Source organism: Colias philodice, chromosome 26, assembly GCF_061535455.1.
Source record: "Colias philodice isolate Cphi_HAF_F1 chromosome 26, ilColPhil1 Martin Lab GWU primary, whole genome shotgun sequence".
In the NCBI taxonomy this organism is placed as follows: Eukaryota; Metazoa; Arthropoda; class Insecta; order Lepidoptera; family Pieridae; genus Colias; species Colias philodice.
The window spans coordinates 9,442,190-9,468,027 of record NC_143111.1 but is presented as its reverse complement, the minus strand read 5'-3'; the positions used below and the strand labels follow the sequence as shown (position 1 = coordinate 9,468,027).

At 33.6% G+C, this 25,838-nt stretch overlaps 2 protein-coding genes across 2 annotated transcripts; one reads left to right on the top strand and one right to left on the bottom strand.

Moving 5' to 3' along the window:
* Positions 1-6,133: 6,133 nt before the first annotated feature.
* On the bottom strand, positions 6,134-7,425 carry LOC149477100 (uncharacterized). The gene is made up of 3 exons (XM_089711304.1): positions 7,104-7,425; positions 6,846-7,022; positions 6,134-6,317 (listed from the first exon to the last, which is right to left on the bottom strand). The coding sequence occupies exons 1-3, from the start codon at positions 7,126-7,128 to the stop codon at positions 6,193-6,195; spliced, it is 327 nt and encodes a 108-aa protein (XP_089567430.1). The 5' UTR covers positions 7,129-7,425; the 3' UTR covers positions 6,134-6,192.
* An 866-nt stretch (positions 7,426-8,291) lies between these two features.
* On the top strand, positions 8,292-19,946 carry LOC149477099 (NEDD8 ultimate buster 1-like). Its single transcript, XM_089711552.1, has 13 exons — positions 8,292-8,537; positions 8,669-8,925; positions 10,697-10,797; positions 11,287-11,408; positions 12,130-12,287; positions 13,189-13,385; positions 13,723-13,847; positions 14,398-14,561; positions 15,143-15,311; positions 15,906-15,980; positions 16,616-16,739; positions 17,086-17,158; positions 19,799-19,946. Exons 1-13 carry the CDS (start codon positions 8,412-8,414, stop codon positions 19,923-19,925), a joined length of 1,818 nt encoding a protein of 605 aa, XP_089567678.1. The 5' UTR covers positions 8,292-8,411; the 3' UTR covers positions 19,926-19,946.
* The last annotated feature ends 5,892 nt before the right edge of the window (positions 19,947-25,838 follow it).

Below are 25,838 nucleotides of genomic sequence, written 5' to 3'. Positions count from 1 at the left end.
TTTGTAAAAAAGCTCTACAAATTGCACGTGTAGCGTAGAAAATAACATACTAACTATATAACCTACAAACATTTCTCTCCAAGAAAGAGAATTGTATGAATGGTAATCAAACCTCAAATTTTCGTCTTGGGAAACATTCTTCAATGCTGTAGCACGTAACAAATAACACGTGAGCCATAGCAGCTCTGTAAGAAATATTGCACATTACTATTGAGTTACTTAGGTGCTTACTATCTATAAAACACCTCTAACCTCACCTTATATGCGATTTTTTCAACCCCTACTTGAATACATTTTTGATGCAATTTGTATCACAATGGTATTGTATATCTATACTAATATTATAAAGCTGAAGAGTTTGTTTGTTTGTTTGAACGCACTAATCTCGGGAACTACTGATCCGATTTGAAAAATTCGGTGTTAGATAGCCCATTTATCGAGGAAGGTTATAGGCTATATTTCATCACGCTACGGGCAACAGGAGTGGAGCCACGGGGGTGAAACCGCGCGGAGCAGCTAGTGTATGATAATAACGAATTTAAGGATTGATCAGCTTTAGGGTGCTTTTTCATCAATAATGTACGAGTATGTGTAGCGAAAATGTGTTTGTAAGGAACCAATAATATCGCTTCATTTAGTTTGAAGATTGTAGCGTTTAGCGTTTGAAGCGATACTATTGATTATTTTCAAACACATTCCTCGCTACACATCCTCGCACATTATAGGTGGAAAAGCATCCTTACGCTAGCAAATACTTAATTACTTAATTAGAAACATCACTGACTTTCAGCTTAGACCGGATGACCGCTTGAATTTGTAGTTAACATCAATATCGATTCTTGAAAGTGTAAATATAACATCAATTTTCTATTTAACTAAGTTTCAGTTCCCTTAAATTGTATGCGCCATCAAGCCGTCAATTCTAAACACTTTTAAAGTACTTATCTACATCTTGCAGCACAAAAGCTGACAATGGTAATTCGATTAACACAAAGAACAAAACTCATTCCTATCGGTAAAGGCATTAAGTTCCTCTGAGTTTGTTAATAAATGTAGGTAATTTTGTTTGAGATTCTCGCTTTCAATTCTACTTTATTACCAAACCTTATCTAACTTTGGACATAGTACTGCTTGTCTTAACTAGATCTCACGCATGGTTATGACATAGATCTTGTTAGGTCTTTGCCAAATTGACGAGATTAGGTTTTATATAACCTTTTTATTTCGAGGTAAATCTGAGGCTTATTTATAGGAGTTATCTACGACGTTATCTCGACTCTCGGAAACTTTTCCTTAGCATATATGCATTTCCCCGGATCTAATCAAATCGAATGTCTTATTATTTAGCGCCAAAAACTCAAACTCAAACTCAAACATTCATTTATTCAATTAGACTACTATTTAGTAGCACTTTCGAATCGTCATTACATAAGTATTTTTAACATTTACCGCCGATTCGGAAAGCAGTATCTATGGAGAAGAATCGGCAAGAAACTCCATAGTTGCTCTTTTAAATCATGTCAATATTACATAATATGTAACTTATATCTAACTACATAATAATATATCATAATATGCCAAAGAAACAGTTAGTTCTGTAGGGTCTGCACATAAAATGGAAGAATCGGTTCAGTACAGTTGTTGCTCGAAAGAATAGTCAGCGTTTTTACATAACTCTCTCGTGCGTTCTTTCAATTGTTTCCACTGAGAAAAGTTATAAATTACAATTTTAAAATATTTGGTTTGGATTACAATTTGGTTTAAAATTCATTAAATGTCTTATTACCTCTAGTTGATCCATTCTACACATTCTTATCTTCAAGATAATCTTTGAAAGGGTAATAACTAATAAGCTGAATAATCTGCACATAAATAATACATTTCATTGCAATAATTCATTCACTTAACTATAACGAATAGGATTATGAGATAATATTCCATAATTTCGTTACAAGTGATTTACGGCTTAAAATAAATCTTTGGCGTAAATTTCACGTAATTAAATTTGGAGGTTTCGACTCTCGAATAGCGTAGAAATTATATCTGGAATTTGTTTCTTAGATGATATATTTTCAACCACTATGTGTGTGGGATTAATGGTAAAGGTTAGAATTAAAAAATGTTAAAGTGATCATAAAATTATTTGACCTTAGATTCAAAGTTTTCAAGTCCTACCAAGCACTAACTTACCAACTTAAAAATAAAAAAGGAATGTTATCAAACTTGCTCTACATTTACGTAGGTACTTTAACTTATGAGAACCTAGTGGAAATTTCATCGCAATTGGAACAAAAATATTACTTTTAATAAACACTTTACATACATATATAAATAATGGATTATTTTTGTGTTAATATATACTTAATCTTTTAATCATGTTTATTACAAATAATTGTATAGGATTAGTTCAATACAATCAAACAAATTTTCAGCTGTATATTATTAATTTATTAGTATACTAGCTTACCGCCCGCGGCATCGCCCGCTTTGTCTAAAACCTAATAAATTATATATACTAAAACCTTCCTCTTGAATAACTCTATCTATTAAAAAAACCGCATCAAAATCCGTAGCGTCGTTTTAAAGATTTAAGCATACAAAGGGACATAGGGACAGAGAAAGCGACTTTGTTTTATACTATGTAGTGATAGTGAAGTATTTTATTTTCTCTAAACGAGACATATTTTATCTTTATATTTTAAAATATATGATGTGAGGTTGCTTTTCGCTCGCTTGCACTCGTTACCGCGTGACAGCCTTTTCCAATACAAATTTCCGCCCTATATTTCACCCTTTTTGAATTTTGCCTTTGCGATCAAAAATATTTATCGCAATAGTATATTCTATATCGGAACAGTAATATCCGGTATATATTTTATCATTTATATTATCTATGTAACTAGTATATATGTATATCTAGTATTTAACTAGGTATAGGCACGTATAGTTTAAGCATGTTAGTATGTACATTGTACCTACTATAATACCTGATAATATAAAAAAAAGCGTTTATCACTCAGGAATAATATAGGTAAATGGAAACATTGGTAAAGGAATTTCAAAAGTAGGTAATCCAGGAGTAAGTATAGAGTCCATTTGTTATAAACAAACATGTAAATTAATTAAGGATATTACATTATACCTAAGTAGGTCATAGTTCGTGTTGTTTCATAATCATACCGCCATACCGCTATAAAATACATTCTCCAGTCTCTTTTCTTCAATTCCCCATCCCCAATAATGTTTTTAATTTTAAAAGTACCTATGTCAGTACTAAAGCAAACTCGGAGTTGGCGTCATATACCTACCATAAAATATACGTAAAAATGTAAACCGACTCAAATATAAAATTGTATTTTATATACTATCACAAGACATCACGCTTCCAGTTCAAAACACTCAAATGAAAACAAATAGACGTGTAGACTTTGTTTTCTTACAAAGCAGTAACGAGGCTATAATCGAATCAATCATAATATGAAATGCAGTAAAAACTATGTTTATAGACGTTTCCATTTTATTACAAACTAGCGGTCCGCCCCGGCTTCGCCCGTGGTACATAATATTTATTTTTTCTCTACATAAAAACCATCCTCGTACTTCAAGGAATATAATAAAAAAAGAATTATCTAAATCGGTTCAGCCGTTCTCGAGTTATGCGCTTACCAACACATTTTGCGATTCATTTTTATATCTTACTAGCGGTCCGCCCCGGCTTCGCCCGTGGTACATGTTTACGTTTTCTCTACATAAAAACCATCCTCGTACTTCAAGGAATATAATAAAAAAAGAATTATCGAAATCGGTTCAGCCGTTCTCGAGTTATGCGCTTACCAACACATTTTGCGATTCATTTTTATATATAAGATATATAAAATTCTCGTGTCACAATGTTAGTCTGCATACTCCTCCGAAACGGGTGGACCGATTCTCATGAAATTTTCTGTGCATATCGGGTAAGTCTGAGAATCGGCCAACATCTATTTTTCATATGTACCACGGGCGAAGCCGGGGCGGACCGCTAGTATAAGATAAAATTCCTGCAGATGAGAGAAATGCTCTATAAATCGGATTTCTAATAAAATTTAAACTCCAATTTCACGTGACTGTTTACACATTCTTTGTACAATTTTATTATTTCAAATAAACCTAATTTTTACAAACATAGCAAATATGATTATTTTTATCCATACTAATACCTATTATAAATGCGAAAGTAACTCTGTCTGTCTGTCTGTTACTCAATCACGCCTTAACTACTGAACCAATTTGCATGAAATTTGGTATAGAGATATTTTGATACCCGAGAAAGGACATAGGATAGGTTTTATCCCGGAAATCCTACGGGAACGGGTTTTTCTTTGAAAACGCGGGCGAAGCCGCGGGCGGAAAGCTAGTTTGTTATAAGTACCTATGTGTTAAAGCTCAACATTCTAAAGAGTATATTTCGTTGTTTTATCAAAATAACCGAAAATAACCACAAATAAATTTTGAAAATTTTTGAAAAAGGTGGATTTCTTATGCTAAAACACAACTTGTAATATAGTTGTTAAGAGTTACTTACATATTAATTGTTTTGTTTTATAAAATTCACGCTTTTAGCTTCAAGTGGCATAAGTTCATCAATTATTGTTCTTGCATTATTGTTTAGACAAAGATATCGTGCGACAAAAATTGGGCTTAAATTGCATTATTTCACTGATATAATTAATATCACTGTGTTATTATAGGTATCTATATTCTAAATAATAATCTCCAGAGACCAGATATCACATTATAAAACTTCACAATCCTGGAATAACTTCTACATACTGCCGTCTAATCCGAACTAAAACTAACTTTCAGAACAAAAACTCAACAATGGATAAACTTACTTTTTTAATAGTTTTGTTTGTGTTTTGTCAACATGTATTATATTACAGACAAAATATAGAATTACAATCTACTACTCACAGAAGGATAGGCTATTGTGTATGCTATTTTTAGAGCCAAAATGAAAGAATAAACAAATCATAAATTATTATCATGCCGGAAAATATTGAAAGTCGAGTAGAGGAGAAAGAGTAGAGTAAGCCAGAAAAATCTAGGATGCCTTTTACCTAATATTATGACCCTTTTCTACATCATTCTACTGTGTAGGACGTGTGATGAAGTCTATAGCATAAAATAGATAAAGTTTATATGACATGTATTCTTTCTTATTCATTAAGGTCCATAGATTCAATAGCATTTAATTCACTTGTATAATTCAATATTGTATAAACGGTGATTCCAGGAATTCACCACGAATCTCATAATACCAACTAGATTTGATCAAACATAATGTTATTATACTATAATACCTTGTTAATCCGATAGTTATTAAACATAATTGTGTAGCGTATAATAGGTACCTACCTAATAATGTGAAAAGCTTCTAATCTATACATATATTTTATTTATTTATTATTATTATTTATTATAATAAATCTGTAGAAGGGTCAATTCTGTACATTGAAAATATTGAAAAAATAAATACCAGGGGGTGTTACTGGATCGATACCAAACCCAAATATGTGATTAAAAAATTTTTTGTCTGTCTGTCTGTCTGTCTGTCTGTCTGTATGTGAAGGCATCACGTGAAAACTAACGGTTCGATTTCGATAAAACTTGGTATAATTATACCTTATTATCCTGGGCGTAAAATAGGATACTTTTTATCCTGGAAAAATACGTAGAAAAAAATTACTTAATCTTAATTTTTCAGTTTTATTAATTATAGACGTTGTTCTGTAGAACCGCGAACACACGTTGCGTATTATTATAGGCCTAGCCGTATTTGGGTCCAATAGATATTTATAAGATGTCATTGTCAGAGTTACTCAAAATGGAGAAATAAACCATCCACGCGAAGACCGACATCCGCGCGGACGGAGTCGCGGGCTGAAGCTAGTAAATAATATATTTTAATAAAAAATATTCGCCTTTCTTTCATTCTGTAGTATACATTAAGATGACCTAACAAGAACTAAACTTGTCCTGGCCTATTTCAATTGTTCCCACATAGAGAGGTTATGGAAATGTCTGTCCAAAATATGTTTAGCTTTTGCAGCTTTTACAGTTACAGGATTGCAAGTAAAACTAATGATTTAAATTGTCTGTAATTTAATCAATTATGAATTTTATGACAAAAATAGTGCTTCAAAATTGCTATTACATTTTATCCAACATCCGCTTGAAAGTTTTTAAATAGACGCTGGCATTTTTCGCCCATGCGACCAATTCGTCGTCGACGTTAGATCGACGACCGTCGTACTCGCTGTTTCTGTGTCTGACGCCTAAAATGAAGAAGTAAATAAATCAGTTGTTCTTTTTTTTATATTGATATTAATTGTAAACTACACTATGTATAAGTATTATTTAATGAAATAGGCACCTACTTATAGTTCTGCTTTACACAATTATATGTACATAAATCTATACTAATATTATAAAGTTGAAGAGTTTGTTTGTTTGTTTGAATGCGCTAATCTCAGGAACTACTGATCCGATTTGAAAAATTATTTGGGTGTTGGATAGCCCATTAATAGAGGAAGGCTATAGGCTATATCATCACGCTAAGACCAACAGAAGCGGAGCCACGCGGGTGAAACCGCAGAGCGCAGATAGTAACAAAATAAATTAGGTTTTTATTCGATAAATATAAGGATTTTTACAAACGATAAACTTAAAAACTACTCATTACTCAACCGATTTTGCAAATTCATTCCCAGCCCAAGTTACTTTATTCTTCGCCATAATATTATAGAAGTGTAAGCTATTATGTCTATTTCTTTAAGTTTTACTTATAAACTAATAGGTATTACGCTGTCGCGATGGTCTCCTCAACTCCTGCTGGAACTGCTGCGAGGCCCGTCTCCAGATGCGATGCAGGTCTTCAGCCACGGGTGACCTGGACAGCTGCTGCGCGAGCTCCTGGATGTCATCCATGTTTGCAGTTAACAAAATGTATGATTGGCTCATTTGAAGAAATATAAAAAATGCTGTAATGTGAAATAGAAAATTGATATGGGTACAGTAAGAAAATTGTTTAAAAAGTTTTGTTTAAAATAGGAGATACTTACTTGCAATTATCGCAGCGCTAATCATGTTTTTTAAACAATTCCACCATATGTATAAACAAATTTAAGCTGTTTTATTACAGTTTTTTAATTAGCTAATAAAAATAAGGTGCGTGAAATTAATGGCATTGCACAGTAAATAAAGAGGTAATAACGTAGTTAGTAATAATTTTAATCATAATAATATGTTTATTTTCCTAAGAGAGCTTTAGCTACAGTAAGAACTAGGTAGCACTACTTACTACTTAGCTGGTACTTTCAGTACCTACCTATGTCAGATAATATTATTTATCTATGATAAGCACTTAGCACACTCTGACAACATTACGAATACCTAGCTTGTGAGTAGAAGTGAGAATATAGGAAATCATAGTTGATATTATGAGTACCTACACAAGATACATAAAACGTTACACAAATAAAACATTTCGATGTCGTGTAAGAGCTGTAAAAATTTTAAGCAATAATTTATTGGAGTTGTAAACTAAGTTTACAAAATATTTTGGCACGCGAGTGTACATTCCTACGGGAACAGTATAATTAAGTAGGTATCTAACGATTAAAATTGGGTAGATATTATGAATTCATGTACATAAGTATTACATATTATAATATTACGTGTGACCGTACCAGCTATTCTTGCCATTGAACTTAGCCTTAGAATATCTCATTTACATTAACTAGTATCACTAGACTTTAATAATTTCTCACGCAATGCTACTCGTTTTGCAGAACATATTTTTTATGTTAGTACCTATACAATTTACCATATTTTGCGGTGAGTAAGATTTTATCTTAAAACTTTTTTCCGTTCGCTACAATTTAAAAAAATGTATATAAAGGCAGCGACCAAAGTAATCTTCAGCTTATTAGAATATAAAATGCTTAATGTAATTGCAGGTTTTATGATAATCAGCCTGAAGAAGGATTATGCTACATTCATAATAAAAAAAATAGAAATAAAAAGGTACATTTCTTAGTTAAAGAGTAATTGTTGAATTGAATCGAATGATTAAATCTTATAGTATAGTACCAGCAAATTTTATTTTAAAGTATAAAGGAAAGTGAGATGTTTAACAGTGTGCACCCGTTTTATTTTTAAGTTGACACTGGCAAAAAGACATTGCCCATTGCCACATATAAAAGAAAAAAAAAATCTGACGTCCTGAGTCCTGACACTTGACAGTGACATTGGCAGTATTAAGCCGAAATTTTATTGATTTGTACTTTGTTGTGAATGAAAAATAATATTTTGATATTTTGCAACTCATCTCCCGTATTATATCTTTCCAAGACGTAAACAAGACTACAATGGAAGCAAATCTGGAGCACGAGGATTTGTTGATAAAGCTGCGGGCCAAACTTAACGATGGCAAAATCAAGCTTTGGGAGCCGCCGTACATTTCGGTTGATGGAGAAATTTCACAAAGCTTTCAGGTCTGTAGCATTCTTTCTATTGTTTCCAATTTACATATGACTATTGTATCAATTGAAAAATAGATCATTGTTATTCAATGCTGCAAATATTTTCAGTGCTTAAAATTTTTATTCTTATATGAAAATTTTAGGAGCTATCAAGCAAACTGGCTTCTGAACTATCATTGGACGAGAGTATCGTCCGTGAAGGGCTCCTAGAGTTACAACAGCACTCGGTAGAGAGGTCCAAAGCTAATGAGGAGTATAAGGAGACTGGTTGTGCTACCCTTAGGGTAAAAGCAACTGGAAAGGGTGACAAGGGAATGATTAAAGTGATGAAGAAGCTCGATGTGATGGGATCGGAGCTGGTTGACACTGTTGCTGCTGTTCTGGGCATCGAACCTACAAAGTACAGTTTTTTCCTTACTAGTAGCTCGCCTAAGCTCTGCATTTTTTGCCTTGGATATAATAAAAAATAGCCTCTTTCCGATTTGAGTTGTTCCTTTTCAACCATACAAAGCAAGATCTTTACTTATTTAATATAACAATTTTCTGTGATAAAAGTTTTTACCAAATTTTATAAGTTTAATTATCATTTTGATACAATTTTAAATGAATTAAAATTATCATATTGATGAGTATGCTATTACATCATTGCTTAACCCTTCAATTCCCAGTGTCACCTGTAGGTGACAGTAGTTTAATATTTTTTTTCTACCACATGAAAATTTATTTTTTAATTCTACCACGTTTGTAGCAAAGCTTAGTAGTTGAACTATTCATGTTTTTTTTCTGGCAAATCTAACCTTATGATATTTATCAAATTTGTTTAGTTGTTTCGCGCGTACTTGAAGTATTCAGAGTTTGTGTGATTCCTTGAAGTATAAAGTGATATAAAAATGTCCCGACAGTAAGTATTGTTTTTTTTCTTATTATATATAGTAAATGAATGTATTAGCTACAATATAAATATATTTTATGCTAAAAATAACTAATAGCATCTTCACTACAGCACTGAAAATATGCCGTGTCACCTGGAGGTGACACTGGGCATTATAATAACTTTATTATTCCGAATTCATTGTAAGTAATAAAAAGACTGTTGTTTATATTTTGTCTTATTGCTATGTGGTGATATTGTTTTAGAGCTTGTTTACGTATTACAGGTTGACGTTAGATGAGATTGCCGAGGAGTTGCACGCCGGAGAAGACCCAGACGATATTATTTTATTTCCTCCTGATGATGGTGTGGTGACTGAAGAAGATAGTGGAGACGAAAATGACGCTAGTATTTTTCATTTTTTAGTCGCATGCTTTGGTCACAAGTATACTGTCAAAATAGAACTTCCGTCTCTGGAGAACATTGTGTACATGACGAGGAAGAACAAGTCGAAATACCGAAGAAAAAAGATATTAGAATGCTTCTGATGAAATTATTACCGCCAAGTGACATGACAACAGCATCGTTACCATCGTATCCAACTAACACGGACTGGATCCTATCATAAAAGTAGATCACATTGGATTTGTGGATAAAAAATGGGTTTTGGCAAAGAAGCAGCTTGCCAAAATGCATGGCTGATGGAAACTAACTGGACCTACTACGATTTCCAACGGAATGTGGCATCCATAATTCTGCCTGGGGCGTTTCAGCACAAATGAGAGTGCCCACAGAAGTGAGGAGTGCTGGAACTGTGGACGACCACTCGGCAGTCGATTGCTCACAGCGAAGATGCAGGTACTATTACCAACGCACTAGAAAAATGTGCACCAAGTGCAATATCGTTTTACTTCTAAAGTGTTGGTACATGTTCCACAAAAAATAAGTTATGTATTATTTTTCTACTTGTTCATAAATAAATATTATTATAATAAAAATCGATATTTTATTCCTACCAAAAAAAGAAAAACCTCGTTAGTCCTTTAGAGTCCTAAGTTAAAACAATGCCCAGTGTCACCTGTAGGTGACACCCTCATAAAAAAAATGGGGGGTAGAATTAATTTTTTTTTTCTTTGTTTTTGTCTTCGCCAGATGTATCTAAACTATTTCAGTAAAAGAGAAATGCAAAATTGCTATTATCTTAGACATGGGAATTGAAGAGTTAAGTTGAACTCTACGGTTTGATATAAATCACTCTTTGTTTGCAAGACAGCTATGCATCCAATTGCTTTTATTACAGATTGAAATTAATATTCAACGGCAAGCTAATCAAACCTGACTTACGTTTAGAAGAGCAGGGCGTCAAGAATGGGATACAACTGATGGCGTTGATAATGACAGGTAAGAAATAATGTATATTTTAATACGTTCAACTTGTATATTTGTTGAATTTTTATTGTAATTCTACAAGTGTACATCTATACTAATATTATAAAGTTGAAGAGTTTGTTTGTGTTCTTTGAACGCGCTAATCTCGGGAACTACTGGTCTGATTTGAAAAATTCTTTCGGTGTTAGACCAACCGGAGCGAGCCACGCGGGTGAAACCGCACGCAACAGCTAGTGTGTTTATATGTCTTTTAGTAACAAAGTTTAAAGTGAATAAAACTCTTCATAAAGTTATTCATATAAATTGCTTGTTTTAGCAAATTTGTAAATTTTAATTTAAAAAAATTTATTGCTTATCTATGTAACTATTTATTAAAACATTTAAAAGTATGTACAATAGAGAATTACACAGCCTATTCTCCAGATCAGCTAGTAAATCACACAGGAGCGCTTTTCCTTCCCTTCTTTTATTCCTTAAAATAAAACTTGTTGCGTATTACAGAAACTCCCGAGGAAGCAAGAAAAGAAGACGATATGTACATGCAGGTGAAGGGCACTTTGGAAGACGCCACACTTCTGTCGGAGTGTATGGATGAGCTCATCGAGGAGGATGAATATATGAATGTAAGTTATAATTTTTAACGCTCATCTAAAATAAAGTGAGTTGTTATTTTATGGTGATTGCTACCCTTTGGCTCAAGATTTGATTATGATTGTGTATTTGCATTGATATTATTTATAAATTTATTTATAGGGTTTGCTATCGTCCACCATCTCTTGTAAAATGGTAACAACCAGTTTAAAAATGAACTGCTTATGTTGATGATTCAAATAAGGATTGTCTTTTATAGTGGGAAAAGCTGAAAAAAAAATTTTTTTTAGAAATCAAATACACAGATTATTTGTAAAAATCTTACAAAAGAATATAAATATTGGCTCAATAATGTACCAATGGCTATATTAAACTACAAATTTCTAAGCTATTAATGTATTACGTAAGTTATGAATAGTTTAATGACCATTTATAGTGTTTTTATTTCCTGGCAACTGATCATCATACACAAAATATTTCAAGGTATTATGTACATATTAAGATTCTTTTTATTTTCTTGTAATAAGGAAACTATTAAAACTATCTTTTATAGTAATTGTTTGTGTTAATTTAAACAAAAAATTTCAAAACAGTATTATTATACATATTTTAAATAGTGTGAAATTCTTAAAACTTTATCATGGAAATAAATAGCCTAGTGGAAACAAAATAAAACTAATAATTAATCGATAATTATCAGTTAACCCTTAAAAAGAACAAATTACTAATCCTTAAATTTATTTCGTTTAACAGCTAGAAGACCAAACGGGAAAGTCGATAGATCTACCAAAATCAGAACGTAGGTCTCTCTTTGTGGGCCTGGCGCTGCACGAGAGAGGACGCACTTGTATCAAGAAACGAGACTATTCATTAGCATTGGTGTTACTGCTGGAAGCTGATCGGCAGTTGTGGTATTATAATTTTATTCTACATTGAATGGATTTTTTGCATTTTGTTTATTTGTGTAAAGCAATGGTATTTACTATTTTATAAAATATCAAAATTCAAGTATAAAGAAATAAGGGTTGATTTTTCAATGCTTGGATAAAACTTATGGGCGTATTCAGAAAGAAAGCTTGAAACTTATAAGCGCTTATAAGCGCTTATCGGCGCTTATAAGCGCTGGTAACCCGCGCAGGAAAATATATGAACATGCGCTTATAAGCGCTGATCGGCGCCGACAAGTTCCAACAAGTTTCAACAAACTTGTCGGCGCCGATCAGCGCTTATAAGCGCATGTTCATATATTTTCCTGCGCGGGTTACCAGCGCTTATAAGCGCCGATAAGCGCTTATAAGCGCTTATAAGTTTCAAGCTTTCTTTCTGAATACGCCCTATCCGTCCAATAAAATATTACACGATAATATTAAAATGTCACGTATACTGTCAAATACGGGCAATTAGAATACGTTTTTAAAATGGTAGTTTTATACATTATTCGACGAATAAGTTTTAACCAAGGATTGAAAAATCAGCCCTAAGAGGAAAAGTGTTAACTGCAGGTATGTCCTTTATCATACAACTGTTATACTCAGACATTGTGCTGTCCGAAATTTTGTAGTTCGAACATTTTAATACTTTATGAGTGAAATTTTGTAATGTGTGTGTTTCCAGCTTTGTTCGGCGAATGTTATTCCTTTTAATAACTCAGGCCCCGGAATCACAGACACAATAGAAATCTATTATGTCGTGGACCGATCGGGCCGTTCGGGGCTCAATGGGTTAAATAGATTATTAAATAATTATTTTCTAAAAAAATTTTCTTTAAATAAAGTTTCCTATATATTTTTACCCATACATATTTCTTTCTAGCGAGTGCCGTGCCCAAATCCTGAACACTGTAGACAATTACGCAGTACTCCAACTTGACATAGCGTGGTGCTACCTCTGTCTGCAGAGCCTGCAAGCGGCCAATGATGCAGCAGAACGGCTTGCAAAAGCTGAAGTGTCTTTCAAAGCCACATATGGAGAGGACCATCGGAGGCTTATCGAGTTGAAGGGGACTGATGGTGAGATACGAAATAATTGTATCATCTCATTTAGATGCAGGGAATTTTTAAATTTTTAACTTAAATATTGAGTGGAATATTGAGTAATTCAAAGATAAACATAACTATAAGCTGATAATATATTCACAAAAAATTGCCAGTGTTAATTTTTTATAATCTAAGCTTTGAAGCTATCTGGTCAATTTAGACAAAAATAGAAACAACTTTATATGCATGTATTTAAGTCAAATTTTCAAAAACTGAAAGCACTTTTTGTCCCTGATTAGATTAATGATTAAAAACATTCAGTTCACTTTTCAGGGAAGGAAATATCCATTTGATAATGTATTATTTTTAGCGAATGAGCGTGTCCTGTTCATGCGGCTGTATCTTCTGCAAGGCATTGTGGCCTATCACCAGAACAAGAGAGATCGCGCTGCTGAACTACTCCTCAAAGCGGAGAAGGAACTCACAGACTTGCGAGTGAGTATTTTTGAAGTAAAACTTCTTTAGGCGTGTTGAGAGTAAAATTTCAAGGTCGCGTCATAGCAATACCGTCACATCATGGAGTAAGGCGGCGATTTTGGTATCTTGTCAAAGAAGTTTCACTTCTGATACGTGTGCTCGGCACACACGCTCTTTGAACTCAAACTCAAAAATATTTATTCAATTATATTTCTTCTACTTTTGAATCGTCATTACATAATATTTTTAACATTTACGAGAAGAACCGGCAAGAAACTCCGTAGTTGCTCTTTTAAATCATTTCAGTGTTACAATAATTTAATTTTACAAAATATGTAACTGCGTATATCACATAATCCAAAAAACTGTCCTGTGGTTCTTACGCGACAATCCTCCATTTTCATCTTCCGTATATTTATATTTTTATGTTCCGTATTTATTATTTTCACTCAAAGTCATTACTTAGTGAAAATAATTATGCAATCATGCAAATTATTTGCATATATTGATGACCTATTGAGTATACTGGTCCTTCGAGCCGGATCTATATATCTTTGTTGAATTGCAGGTTGACGACGCATCAGTCCAAACACTAATGGAGCTAGGCTGGTCCCGTGGGCAAGCGTGCAGTGCGCTGCGAGCCTGCGCGGGGGACCTGCCGCGTGCGCAGGCGCATCTCGATGACGCACGTGCGCAAAGGGATAGAGCCAGGATACAGCATAGGGAGGAGAGGTGTGTATACACACACATTTGTTTAGATACACGTTACACAAACGTTCGTTTTCGCGTTCAGGCACACACAAACATACGTGGCAGAAAACAAAGTTCACACTATAAATATGTATACATACACACACACACACGAAACAATGCAACAGGCTTTTGTTATACACGTACATATTATGTGCACACACATAAAACACTCCAATTGAATAGCAGAATTATAGCCAGAATACAATATTCAACTCGCGAAGGTAAAATAAAATAAAAAAATAAAAAAAGAGTTTATTTTCTTACATCAGTTACATAAATAAGTGTACACATTTTCAGTACATATAAATAAGTGTGAGACTGGTATTGTGTAATTTATATTATTTTTTTTTCAAGTTTTTTTGGAACGAAGTTCCTAATCGCGCGTCGCGAAAGGGGGCTAAACGGAAAAAATGAAGACGTAAAGTTGTAACGACACTTTTTCCTATAGTAGGCCGCGCGTCTGCGTCTGTCTGTTTCTCTCTCCTAACTAATTAATCGAAAATAACTTCGTTCCATCCGGATGTCCCATGACACCAGTCAATTTTTTTATTTTATTATAGGGAGCAGCGCCTGCTCGGCGTGTGCGCAGACGGCAGTCCGGTAAACAAGCGGCTAGTAGAGAGCCTGCAGGCGATGGGCTTCCCGCGCGAGCTGGCCGTGCTGGCGCTGCGCAACGCCAATAACAGCGTCGCTGATGCTGTGCGCGTCATACAGGAGCAGCCTGAGCTGGTGAGTCCATGCGAACGAGAATAGGAACCAAAGTCAACATCACAAAGTATAACATACAAAGTGTAACATACAAAGTGTAACAATACAAAGTATAGCTATACAAAGTATAACACACAAAGTATAGTAATACAAAGTATAACTTACAAAGTATAACATACAAAGTGTCAAGTATAACATACAAAGCCGGGGCGGACATACAAAGCACAACATACAAAGTAAAACAATACATAGTATAAATTATAAAAAGGAGCGTGTGTGCTGAGACCACGTGTCAGAAGTGATACGTGTGAAACTTCTTTATGACCTTAAAAATGTCACGAGTATGGCGTACCGCAAAAATGTCACGCGTACGGCGTAACGCAAAAATGTTACACTAAATTTTTGTCCAACCCCGATAAAGAAGTTTCATTTCAATAATAAATATGGTTTCGAATATCATAAATGCGAAAGTGTTTGTACGATTGCTTAGCTTTCTATAAAAAGATGATAAAGTTGTAATGTACTGAATAATATAAATTATTATATCATATAATTAATTCATACCTGATATTATTCCATTCAGAGTTTAATTATTAATAACGAATTACTTTTCAGTTGGATGACAGTGACATGGATGATGCGACGCCATCTTATGCGTCGTTGAATATTGATCAAGCACTGGTTGATGAGGTAAGACACATTTAATTACGTCATTCGGCTATATTATTTACCGTGTGTAACATTTCACTTCTAATCTTGCATACCGCGTGTAACATTCGACTTATAATCTTACATACCGCGTGTAACAATCCACTTATAATCTTATGTTCCATTTGTAACAATACACTTATAATCTTACATACCGTGTGTAATATTCCACCTACAATCTTATATACCGTGTGTAACATACCATCTACAGTAATGTATACCGTGTGTAACATTTTAGTTATAATTTTAACGCCTAGCACACGATCTTTTGGTGATAATTTGAAATGCTCTTGCATTATGTCATTATTTTTTATAATATATACTTGCTATTGTTTCGCCTTTTATTTGTTTCATGCTACATTGCAAACCATTTTCTCTTCCTATATGACATCGATACTTATTAGTAACATTATAACCCTTCTTACTATAATCTTATATATGTATAAAATTCTCGTGTCACAATATTAGTCTGCATACTCCTCCGAAACGGGTGGACCGATTCTCATGAAATTTTCTGTGCATATCGGGTAAGTCTGAGAATCGGCCAACATCTATTTTTCATATGTACCACGGGCGAAGCCGGGGCGGACCGCTAGTGATATAATATAATATTCCAGTTACAATCAATGGGCTTCACACTAGAGCAAGCGTTGGGTGCTCTCCATTCGACGGGCAACGATGTGCGAGCTGCACTCGACATACTTATGCCTATGAACCCCGCCGCCGCTTGTAATGTGGAAGGTAGATATAAATTAAGTTGTTCTAATGTCTACAAGAATTTCAAAATTGTTAAACTGTTAAAATTATAGGAAATATACTGACTTCCAAGACACAGTTTTAACTTTTTATGTTTGTAATCTTTAATAATAACTGAGTATTAAATTTAGAATATATATATTTGTCTTCTTGTATTATAACGAGAAACGAAAGAAGTTTATTTCATCATTTGTTGGGATTTATTACAAAAACTACTTGACGTGTAGTATTCATTAATAAAAATTGGTACCAATGCAACTTTAATCACCCAGATCGTAACATATTATGTTAATAAGTAACAGATGCATTTAAGCAATAATTGTGTTTCCAGTTGAACCCCCGAACCCTTCCACCAGCTCTGGCGTCAACCGCAAGCGGCAGAAGAAAGAGGAGAGGTTAAGGAAGTAAGTTTTACTACATAATATGCAAATATGGATATTTTTGTAAAAAAAAGTTGAAAAAAAAATGTTTAACAATCTTCTCAACACGTGTGTCATATTATAAATCAATTTAGACTTTATTTGAATTTAAACTATTTTAATAGTAACATACAGCTTTCCTAACGTGTATCTGCTCCTAGTTTTTATATCGACATTGAATTCACATTTTAAAGATATATCCATGTCTTTAAAAGCTCTCTTTTCTATCTATACCATATTGGGTTTTGAATTAGAACTCAGACAATTAACCCTTCCCCGATATCCATACAACGTCCACTTATAATCTTGTACACCGTGTGTAACAGTCCACTGATAACCTTATACACCGTGTGTTACAGTCCACTTATAACCTTATACACCGTGTGTAACAGGCCACTTATAACCTTATACACCGTGTGTAACAGTCCACTGATAACCTTATACACCGTGTGTAACAGTCCACTTATAACCTTATACACCGTGTGTAACAGGCCACTTATAACCTTATACACCGTGTGTAACAGGCCACTTATAACCTTATACACCGTTTGTAACAGTCCACTTATAACCTTATACACCGTGTGTAACAGGCCACTTATAACCTTATACACCGTTTGTAACAATCCACTTATAACCTTATACACCGTGTGTAACAGTCCACTTATAACCTTATACACCGTGTGTAACAGGCCACTTATAACCTTATACACCGTGTGTAACAGTCCACATAACCTTATACACCGTTTGTAACAATCCACTTATAACCTTATACACCGTGTGTAACAGTCCACTTATAACCTTATACACCGTGTGTAACAGGCCACTTATAACCTTATACACCGTGTGTAACAGTCCACTTATATCCTTATACACCGTGTGTAACAGTCCACTCATACCTTATACACCGTGTGTAACAATCCACTTATAATCTTGTACACCGGTAACAATTTGAAAATGGCATTTTACAAAACTTTTTAGTTACAATCTCAATACATGTCACAAGCTGAACTAGATCCCGCTTGTGGACTCCGTGTTTACTGAACTTATCATAGTCAGCAATCGACTGACCGGTTGGTTCGGTTGGTAGTGACCCTGACTTCCAAACCAGAGGTCGTGGGTTCGATTCCCACCCGGGGAAAATATTTGTGTGATAAACATAGATGTCTGCTCTGTGTCTGGGTGTTAATTATCTATATAAGTACCTATTTATTTAAAATTATATTATATGTGTATGTTTATCAGCCATCTGGTTTCCATAAAACAAGCGAAAGCTTATTATGGGATCAGATCGTGCCTTGTGTCAGAATAGGCTATTTGACAGTATAAAAAATAAATTACTTTTTTGTGTAATCCATATATATATAAGGTTTTTGAAGCGATTTAAATTAATAAAATATATAAATAATAACTTATTTATTTATAAATCGTCGAGAAAAAACATCATATTTTTTAAAATTACCACGTGACCGAAAACATCCATGATTGGCTGCATCTGCCATGACGTCACAGCGGCGTAAATAACAAGTGATCCCAACGTTTACTCACGTCGTTGCTGAATTTCGCTTTTGGTTTTGTTTCTTGTATAACTTATTTCTTGTGATTCAAGGTGTCTGTAATCAGTTTTGTTCTTTATGTGTTATTTTTGTTTGTCATGGAACCGAATTTTGAAAAAGCATTTCTACAAATGTACCTAAAGTGGACGCTATATTGGTTGGCATGTTCTTTAAAAACAACCAAGATTTTTACGCTCCTCAATTATTGAGAAATGTGAAAACAGCTACGTAAGTTAATATTTCAATCGTCATTCATTACCTTTTTAGTTAATTGTACCTACAAACATGAATCACAATAATTATGAAGTATACATTTTTTAGATTAAGTGCTTTGTTTTTCATTTCAGCCATCCAGTTTATAGGATTGACGTGTTTGTATTGATTATTTTCAATATCAATACAAACACGTCATCATAAATTTATATATATCATTATCTTACCTCAAGCAGGTAAGTAATGAGACGATTTATCATTTATACTATAGTATTGCAAATAAAATAAACTGCCTACTAGGTATTCAACACCATACTTACATCGAAGTGGTCTTCACAAAAAAATATAACTGTTTTAATTGATATATCTAATATCACTTGCATTTCTGCGAGCTAACTGCAACCACTTTCTACGCATTTTTATATCTTTTGGAGCACATATAAATAGTTTGTCAGGGGTTTTAATAGTTGTATTTCTGCATCCAGGAACTACACACCACCTATAAGAACTCATTTTCTGGTTTTTAAACAGATTAACTTAATTATACTATAATTAAAACAAAAACGAACAATAAGTACTAGGAGCAAGTTGATGTTTACGCCGCTGTGACGTCACCATGGTCGCGAGACGCCATATTCTTCAAAATTGTGTTTTGGCGGCGTATTTGAATATCATGTTTTTATTTTCCATTTTCTCAATGAATAACTACAAAAAATTAAGAAACATGTGTTTTGTGTGCTCTATAAACGTATCTTAATAATTTGAGACAGTTTTCAAAACCTTGTCAAATAGCCTATTGTCCGAAATATTTATATTTTATTTTTATGTTTATTTATTCAAATAAAATTTGTATGAACAGAAAGAAAGCCCGGGACATGGCTGTACGTCGTCTCCGTCAAAGCATCCACCAGGAGGATGACGATTATCTCACAAGCACTTTATCTGAAGAGGAACACTATCTAGTGCAGTACAAGTCGCTGCTGTAAAGGGGGGGTTGTATATGAACGGGGGGGGGGGGATATAGAAAAAAAGTTTTTTTCTTTATGTATACCTTAGTTGAAATACAAAGACGTATGTTTCTACACTCGTAGTTATTTCTGCCATTTGCAAAGTTATATTTTTTGTTGTATAAATTTCAAAATAGTGTTTTTTTTATTTGAAAATTTATGAGTTTATTGAGTATATTTAGTTTAGTATATACTGGATGGTATTTACAAATTAAAGACTACAGTTACAAAATTCGATTAATTCACTATATTCAACTCGAAGTTGAAACAGTCGAATCAAGTATATGCTTCACGTTAAATAATTTTAAGTCTTTAATTTCTGAATTATTACTTAGATTAAAGCCGCAATTAAACCTATCTTAAGTTTATAATACTGCCATATCTATATTTAAAGTATTACTTAATTATATTGAGTACAGTCAGAATGACATTCACATCATGACATACTATATAGTATATAGTATATACATAAGAAATAATATAAGTATCTATTTACGGGCAGTACCTATACTGCTGTAGCAAATTTACTTGCTATACCAATTTAACTATTTATTTAGGTCATAAGTCCTTAAAGATAAAATGTCATCTTAAATGTTACTATTTCTATAGGGTTCTTATATATATAAAGACGATTCTAAATAATATATAATTAAGATATATATGTATGTTACATTGAATATGCACTCTTACGTAAAGAGCGTAAAGGCAAAATTTGTTTGTGGAAATTATTTATTTCTATTCTTCAGTAAAAAAAAAAAATCTTTTAAGGATATAGTAATTTTAAGATTACATAATCAATTGGCTATGTTACTACATATATTGATGTTGTAGGTTTAAAATTTAAACTCGTGTTAAGTCTTAGGTTTAAGTATGGTCAATAATATATTAAATCGACCAGTGAAATAAATTATATATTATGCTTCATTAGGAGGCTTTACTGTTAGTCCGGGATACATCGCCCATTTTTGCAAGTGATTACTATCAAGCTAATTTTTCGTGAGTAGCTTTATTTTGATGAGATGCCCAATAATTTCATGTACGAAACTCTCGATTGTGGTAGCTTACAGAGGTAACAAGGATAAAAATTTTTGATTTGACGGTTCTCAAATATTTATTACGCAATTTGTAGGACAATATGTCTGTTGAATTATATAAGTATTAAATAAGTGAAAATAAAAAAATCAGCTGGTTAGTAATCATTTATGATGACTTCGTTATCGATACACATTGGAAAGGGGGACTCTTTGATCAAACCATAGATTTTGTAGGACAAATATTTTTTCGAATAATTTAGATAATTATCTTGAGATTGAACAAAAAAAACATTCAGTTAGTAATTAATATTTGAGAACCATCAAATCAAAATATTTTATCCTTGTTTCCTCTGGTAGCTACCACAATCGAGAGTTTCGTACATGAAATTATTGGGCATCTCATCAAAATAAAGCTACTCACGAAAAATTAGCTTGATAGTAATCACTTGCAAAAATGGGCGATGTATCCCGGACTATATATAACTGTTTACAATATAAGTGTTTACTATTAAGACAGGTGCACAATTTAAAATAAAAATTAAATTTCTAAGGCGTTTTCAACAAAACTCTGGTTATATTTTTCTACGTTTCAAAAGATTAAATTAATTAATAAGTTATAATTAATATTTTGTTACCGTAATTGTAAACGAATTTGAGTGAAAATGGCGGACAATATAAAACATATTTTATTTTGACGTTAGTAGTTAATTAATTCGTAAAATATTTTTTGCGTATAGAATATAGATAAGATTAGTATTAATTATAAATTTCATGTTTATTTAAGATTATTATAAATTTCTACGGACAATACATAAAATTTCTTATTGGAATTTATGACTAAGTGTTACCCGCGGCATTTACTGCGTTTTTTTTAAGTGTTACATGGTTTAACCATCGACCGAAATTTGGCCTATTTAACATTATAAGTTTCATCGCAATCGAATGAACGATATTTAGGTTTGCGGGACAAACATATATTTTTTTTAATTTATAAGATAGGAAATATTCGCTCAATGGTTAGAAGTGTTGACTACATTCGTAGGTAGTGGGTTTGAGACTGATAAAAGGACTTTTAAATTTCAAAGAATTTAATTATACAGATATTTGTATATCTTATCTACAAAATTTTATAGTGGTCCCGTTTTTGTAAGAAAAAAAAGATTGTTTATAATGAGAAATGAGTTAAGGTAGATTATATGAATTACATCTATTCCTGTCCGCACAAGGTTTTTTCGTTTTTACTACAAAATTTTGTTGCGTAAAATTACGAAAAAAATATTTTATTTAAATTATACTATAATACTTATATATAAGAACGATGTGAATAGGTTTATATTCTTTAAAATTATGTGTTATACTTTGGGAGGATAAATCCTCTAGTTTGGACAATTATTATGAATAAGGTCATTTAAAAGTCATCAAAAGTTAAATAATCAAAGAAATATATCCTATTATGAATTACAGACCCAGTTTCATAAAAAAGCTCAACGGAAAACATGGCCTATATTTCAGGCACATGAAACTAAATCCGTTCATAGGATCTTGTCTGAAAAAACAACAAATACCTTCAAACTCACCCAAATTCTTACGAATTTATATAATAAATTCTTCTCTATGTAGTATATACTAATACGAGTATAGTAAAAACGGGTTAAACCAACTTTTATTATCAATTAAGGTTTTGGTAAGAATGTAGATTCGCTAAATCTATGGGAATTGTGGTTAAAATTACCTGTGAACTTCTATCTTGCCACAAAGTACTATTATGTGTAAGTAAGTAGTATATACAGGGTGTCCCACTATCGGTATACTAAGCGCGAAGTGACTTGTAGTTTTGCATACACTGATCACTTAAAAAATACTTAAACAAAAAAAGTATTTTTTTACGTACACAGCGTATGCAAAACTATAAACCTCCTTTGAGCTTAGTATACCAACGGTGGGACATCCTGTATATGTAATTATTCAGTCCATTATCGATGTATACCAATCTATATACTATAAGGTGACTATTTAAATTCTTTAGTATATAATACTTTCTATTCTTCCTCTTATACAGGTTTAGAAATAACAAGACGGTCTTTATTTTGAATAAAAAATATATTTCATAGTATATAATATACTTTCAAGTCATTATACTTAACATTAGTACTAAGATTTATATTTTTATTACATATATAATCCGCGCCAATAATGGTGGCAATTCGTTCCGATGCAATTTTTAAACTCGTCCATTATTGGCGCGGGTATCTTAAAATTATTGTCAGTGTTTCGAATTATCTACCTTTGGTGGTTATATTGTATTTCTACAGTACTAAATTAAGGAATTAAGTATAGGTGTAAGAATGGGCTTGCATATTGTACCATATATAAAAATGGAAACTTTTTGTCATGATAATGTCATATTATATTTATTTACTTGGATTAATCTTAATAATAGTATGGCAACGAAAATATTTGAATTTTTATGTTTACAGTACAAAATGCAAATGCTTTGCTATATAATTTACCATAACACTAATATTCCTCAAAAAAACTTTTAACACAGTGTATATTTTGCGAGCCCATTTTCAAACATAATATTAACTAGTTATACGTTAATTGTGGTTAAACTAAGTAAATGTAATAAATGTCTATCTACTCTTACATTATACTATGTGTCGACGTCCCCCGCGAATAATCCGGTAATGACCTATTACGGGGTTCTTCATGTTATGCGTTTTTCGGCATCTAGAAGTTAAAATACACCATGTAAATTTTTTTCAGAATTTTTCTATCTTTATTTACGAAGATATAAAAAACTACGCGTTTATTCCATAAAATAATATTAAAATGTATTTGAAACGAATAATATGGTTTTAGATCTTTACGAAAAATAATATCAATATGATTTGACAGTAAACGTTGTTACGATATTATTCAGGTAAAAAGTTTTCTACATTATTTAATTAAGTGCTAGTACAGGCTTATTCGGGGTTTTATTAAGAAATCGATTTCCCGCTACTTTCATTATGGAGTGCAAGTATGCAAGGTATTTTTTTAAACACTCTTTCTATTACTGAGCAAATGATTTACACAGCCTTAGAAAAAAATAAAAGAGATGAAAGTTTGATAGATAAACGAGGCAGGCAGGCAGGCATGCAGGCAGGTCGTCCGACTCAGGTTCTACCTGCTGGCCAAAATAAGCCCCCATCAGTATGGCTTCATGCCACAGAGGAGCACCGACGACGCCCTCTATAGACTAGTGAGCCACGTCAGAAATAAGAGGGAGGAGAAGAAGATTTCTGTTGTGGTATCTCTAGACATAGAGGGAGCTTTCGACAGCGCCTGGTGGCCAGCCATAAAGGTGCGGTTGGCCGAAGTTGGGTGTCCGGGGAACGTTAGGCGGGTGATCAGCAGATACCTGAGTGGAAGAGGTGTGAAAGTTAGGTATGCGGGTGTGGAAGTGAGTAGAGCGAGACCAACAAGGGGTGCGTGCAGGGTTCCATAGGTGGGCCGCTCCTGTGGGACCTCTTGCTGGATCCTCTGCTGTGGATGTTAGAGGAGATGGATGTGTTTTGTCAGGCTTTTGCCGACGACATTGTGCTAGTGTTTGATGGAGATACTGCTTTAGAAGTAGAGACGAAGGCAAACTGCACATAGAGGAAAATTGACGAATGGGGTGTCAGAAATAAACTAAAATTCGCGCCACACAAGACATGTGCCCTGCTCTCGACACGAAAATTAAAATTTGACAGGCCACGACTTGTAATGGGGAGTGTGGACATCCAATATTTCGAAAGTATTAAGATACTGGGCCTTACTATATTGATGGCGGCCTGACGCCCATGTCGGGAGCGTTTGCAAAAAGGCAATCGCCCGTTATAAGCTATTAGCAAGAGCAGCTAAAGTAAGTTGAAGTAGTAAGACTATATATATCGCAGTTATAATATAACCGACTATATTGTATGCATCAGCAGCGTGGGCACCCAAAGCGGAAAAGATGGGGGTCCAAAAGAGGCTTAACACCGTTCAACGGGGTTTTGCCCAGAAGATCTGCAGAGCATATCGGGCTGTCTCTGAACTCTGCGATGCTGTTGGCTGGGATTCTCCCTCTTGACCTCAGGATACTCGAGGCTTCGAGGCTTTATGAGATCAAGAGGGGTGTGTTGCACCCGGCGGTGTTGAGGGACAGGGAGATGGAACGAATGGCTCTTGCGATACGGACCCACATACGGCAGGTAGAGCTGGGGTTTGGCTTGATAGATGCCTATGCCGACGTGGTTAACAGCCACGTCTTCAGGGTCTATAGGAACGGCAGCAAGATTGCGGGCTGCGGCCGTCGAGTCGGAGACGCCCTTTCCGGAAACCGGATTACGATCTGTGTCCTGTTTCATTCGTCAAGCTTATTTTGAGACAGGATACGATCAGCGAATGGGATAGGAGATACGATGTAGGAGAAACGGCCGGAGTCACGAAGCCCTTTTTCCCAAGCGCTGCTGCTGTATACAAGGTAGTCGCGAAAAAGTCATCACACACCACACCACACAAGTACTGACTGGTCACGGCGGATTCGCCTTCTGTGAGGTTCTGATGAGGATTCTGATTAAATTTTAACTGTAATAGGACCATAGTATAATTTTCATGATTGTGTAATCATGTGTAATAGTCGTGTTTTCAGTGCAGTGTCTATTTTCTATGATAATAATAACTATCGTGTTTTGTGAAACAATCCAAAGTTGTTTCATTTACTAAAATGTCCTGTATTTCATAAAACATACTATAATAATCATCAAATAATACTTAAGTAAACTATTCGAATAAACAGTAATAGTTATAACAATAAAATGTACGTTACTGTTAAACAATCGAATAACCA

Coding starts and splice junctions, on each gene's coding strand:
- LOC149477100 (XM_089711304.1), bottom strand. CDS start 7,128: ATGATTAGCGCTGCGATAATTGCAA. Junction 7,023..7,103: donor TAGCGCTGCGATAATTGCAA/GTAAGTATCTCC, acceptor TTCACATTACAG/CATTTTTTATATTTCTTCAA. Junction 6,318..6,845: donor GAGGAGACCATCGCGACAGC/GTAATACCTATT, acceptor TCTTCATTTTAG/GCGTCAGACACAGAAACAGC.
- LOC149477099 (XM_089711552.1), top strand. CDS start 8,412: ATGGAAGCAAATCTGGAGCACGAGGATTTGTTGATAAAGCTGCGGGCC. Junction 10,798..11,286: donor GATGGCGTTGATAATGACAG/GTAAGAAATAAT, acceptor TGCGTATTACAG/AAACTCCCGAGGAAGCAAGA. Junction 17,159..19,798: donor AAAGAGGAGAGGTTAAGGAA/GTAAGTTTTACT, acceptor TTGTATGAACAG/AAAGAAAGCCCGGGACATGG.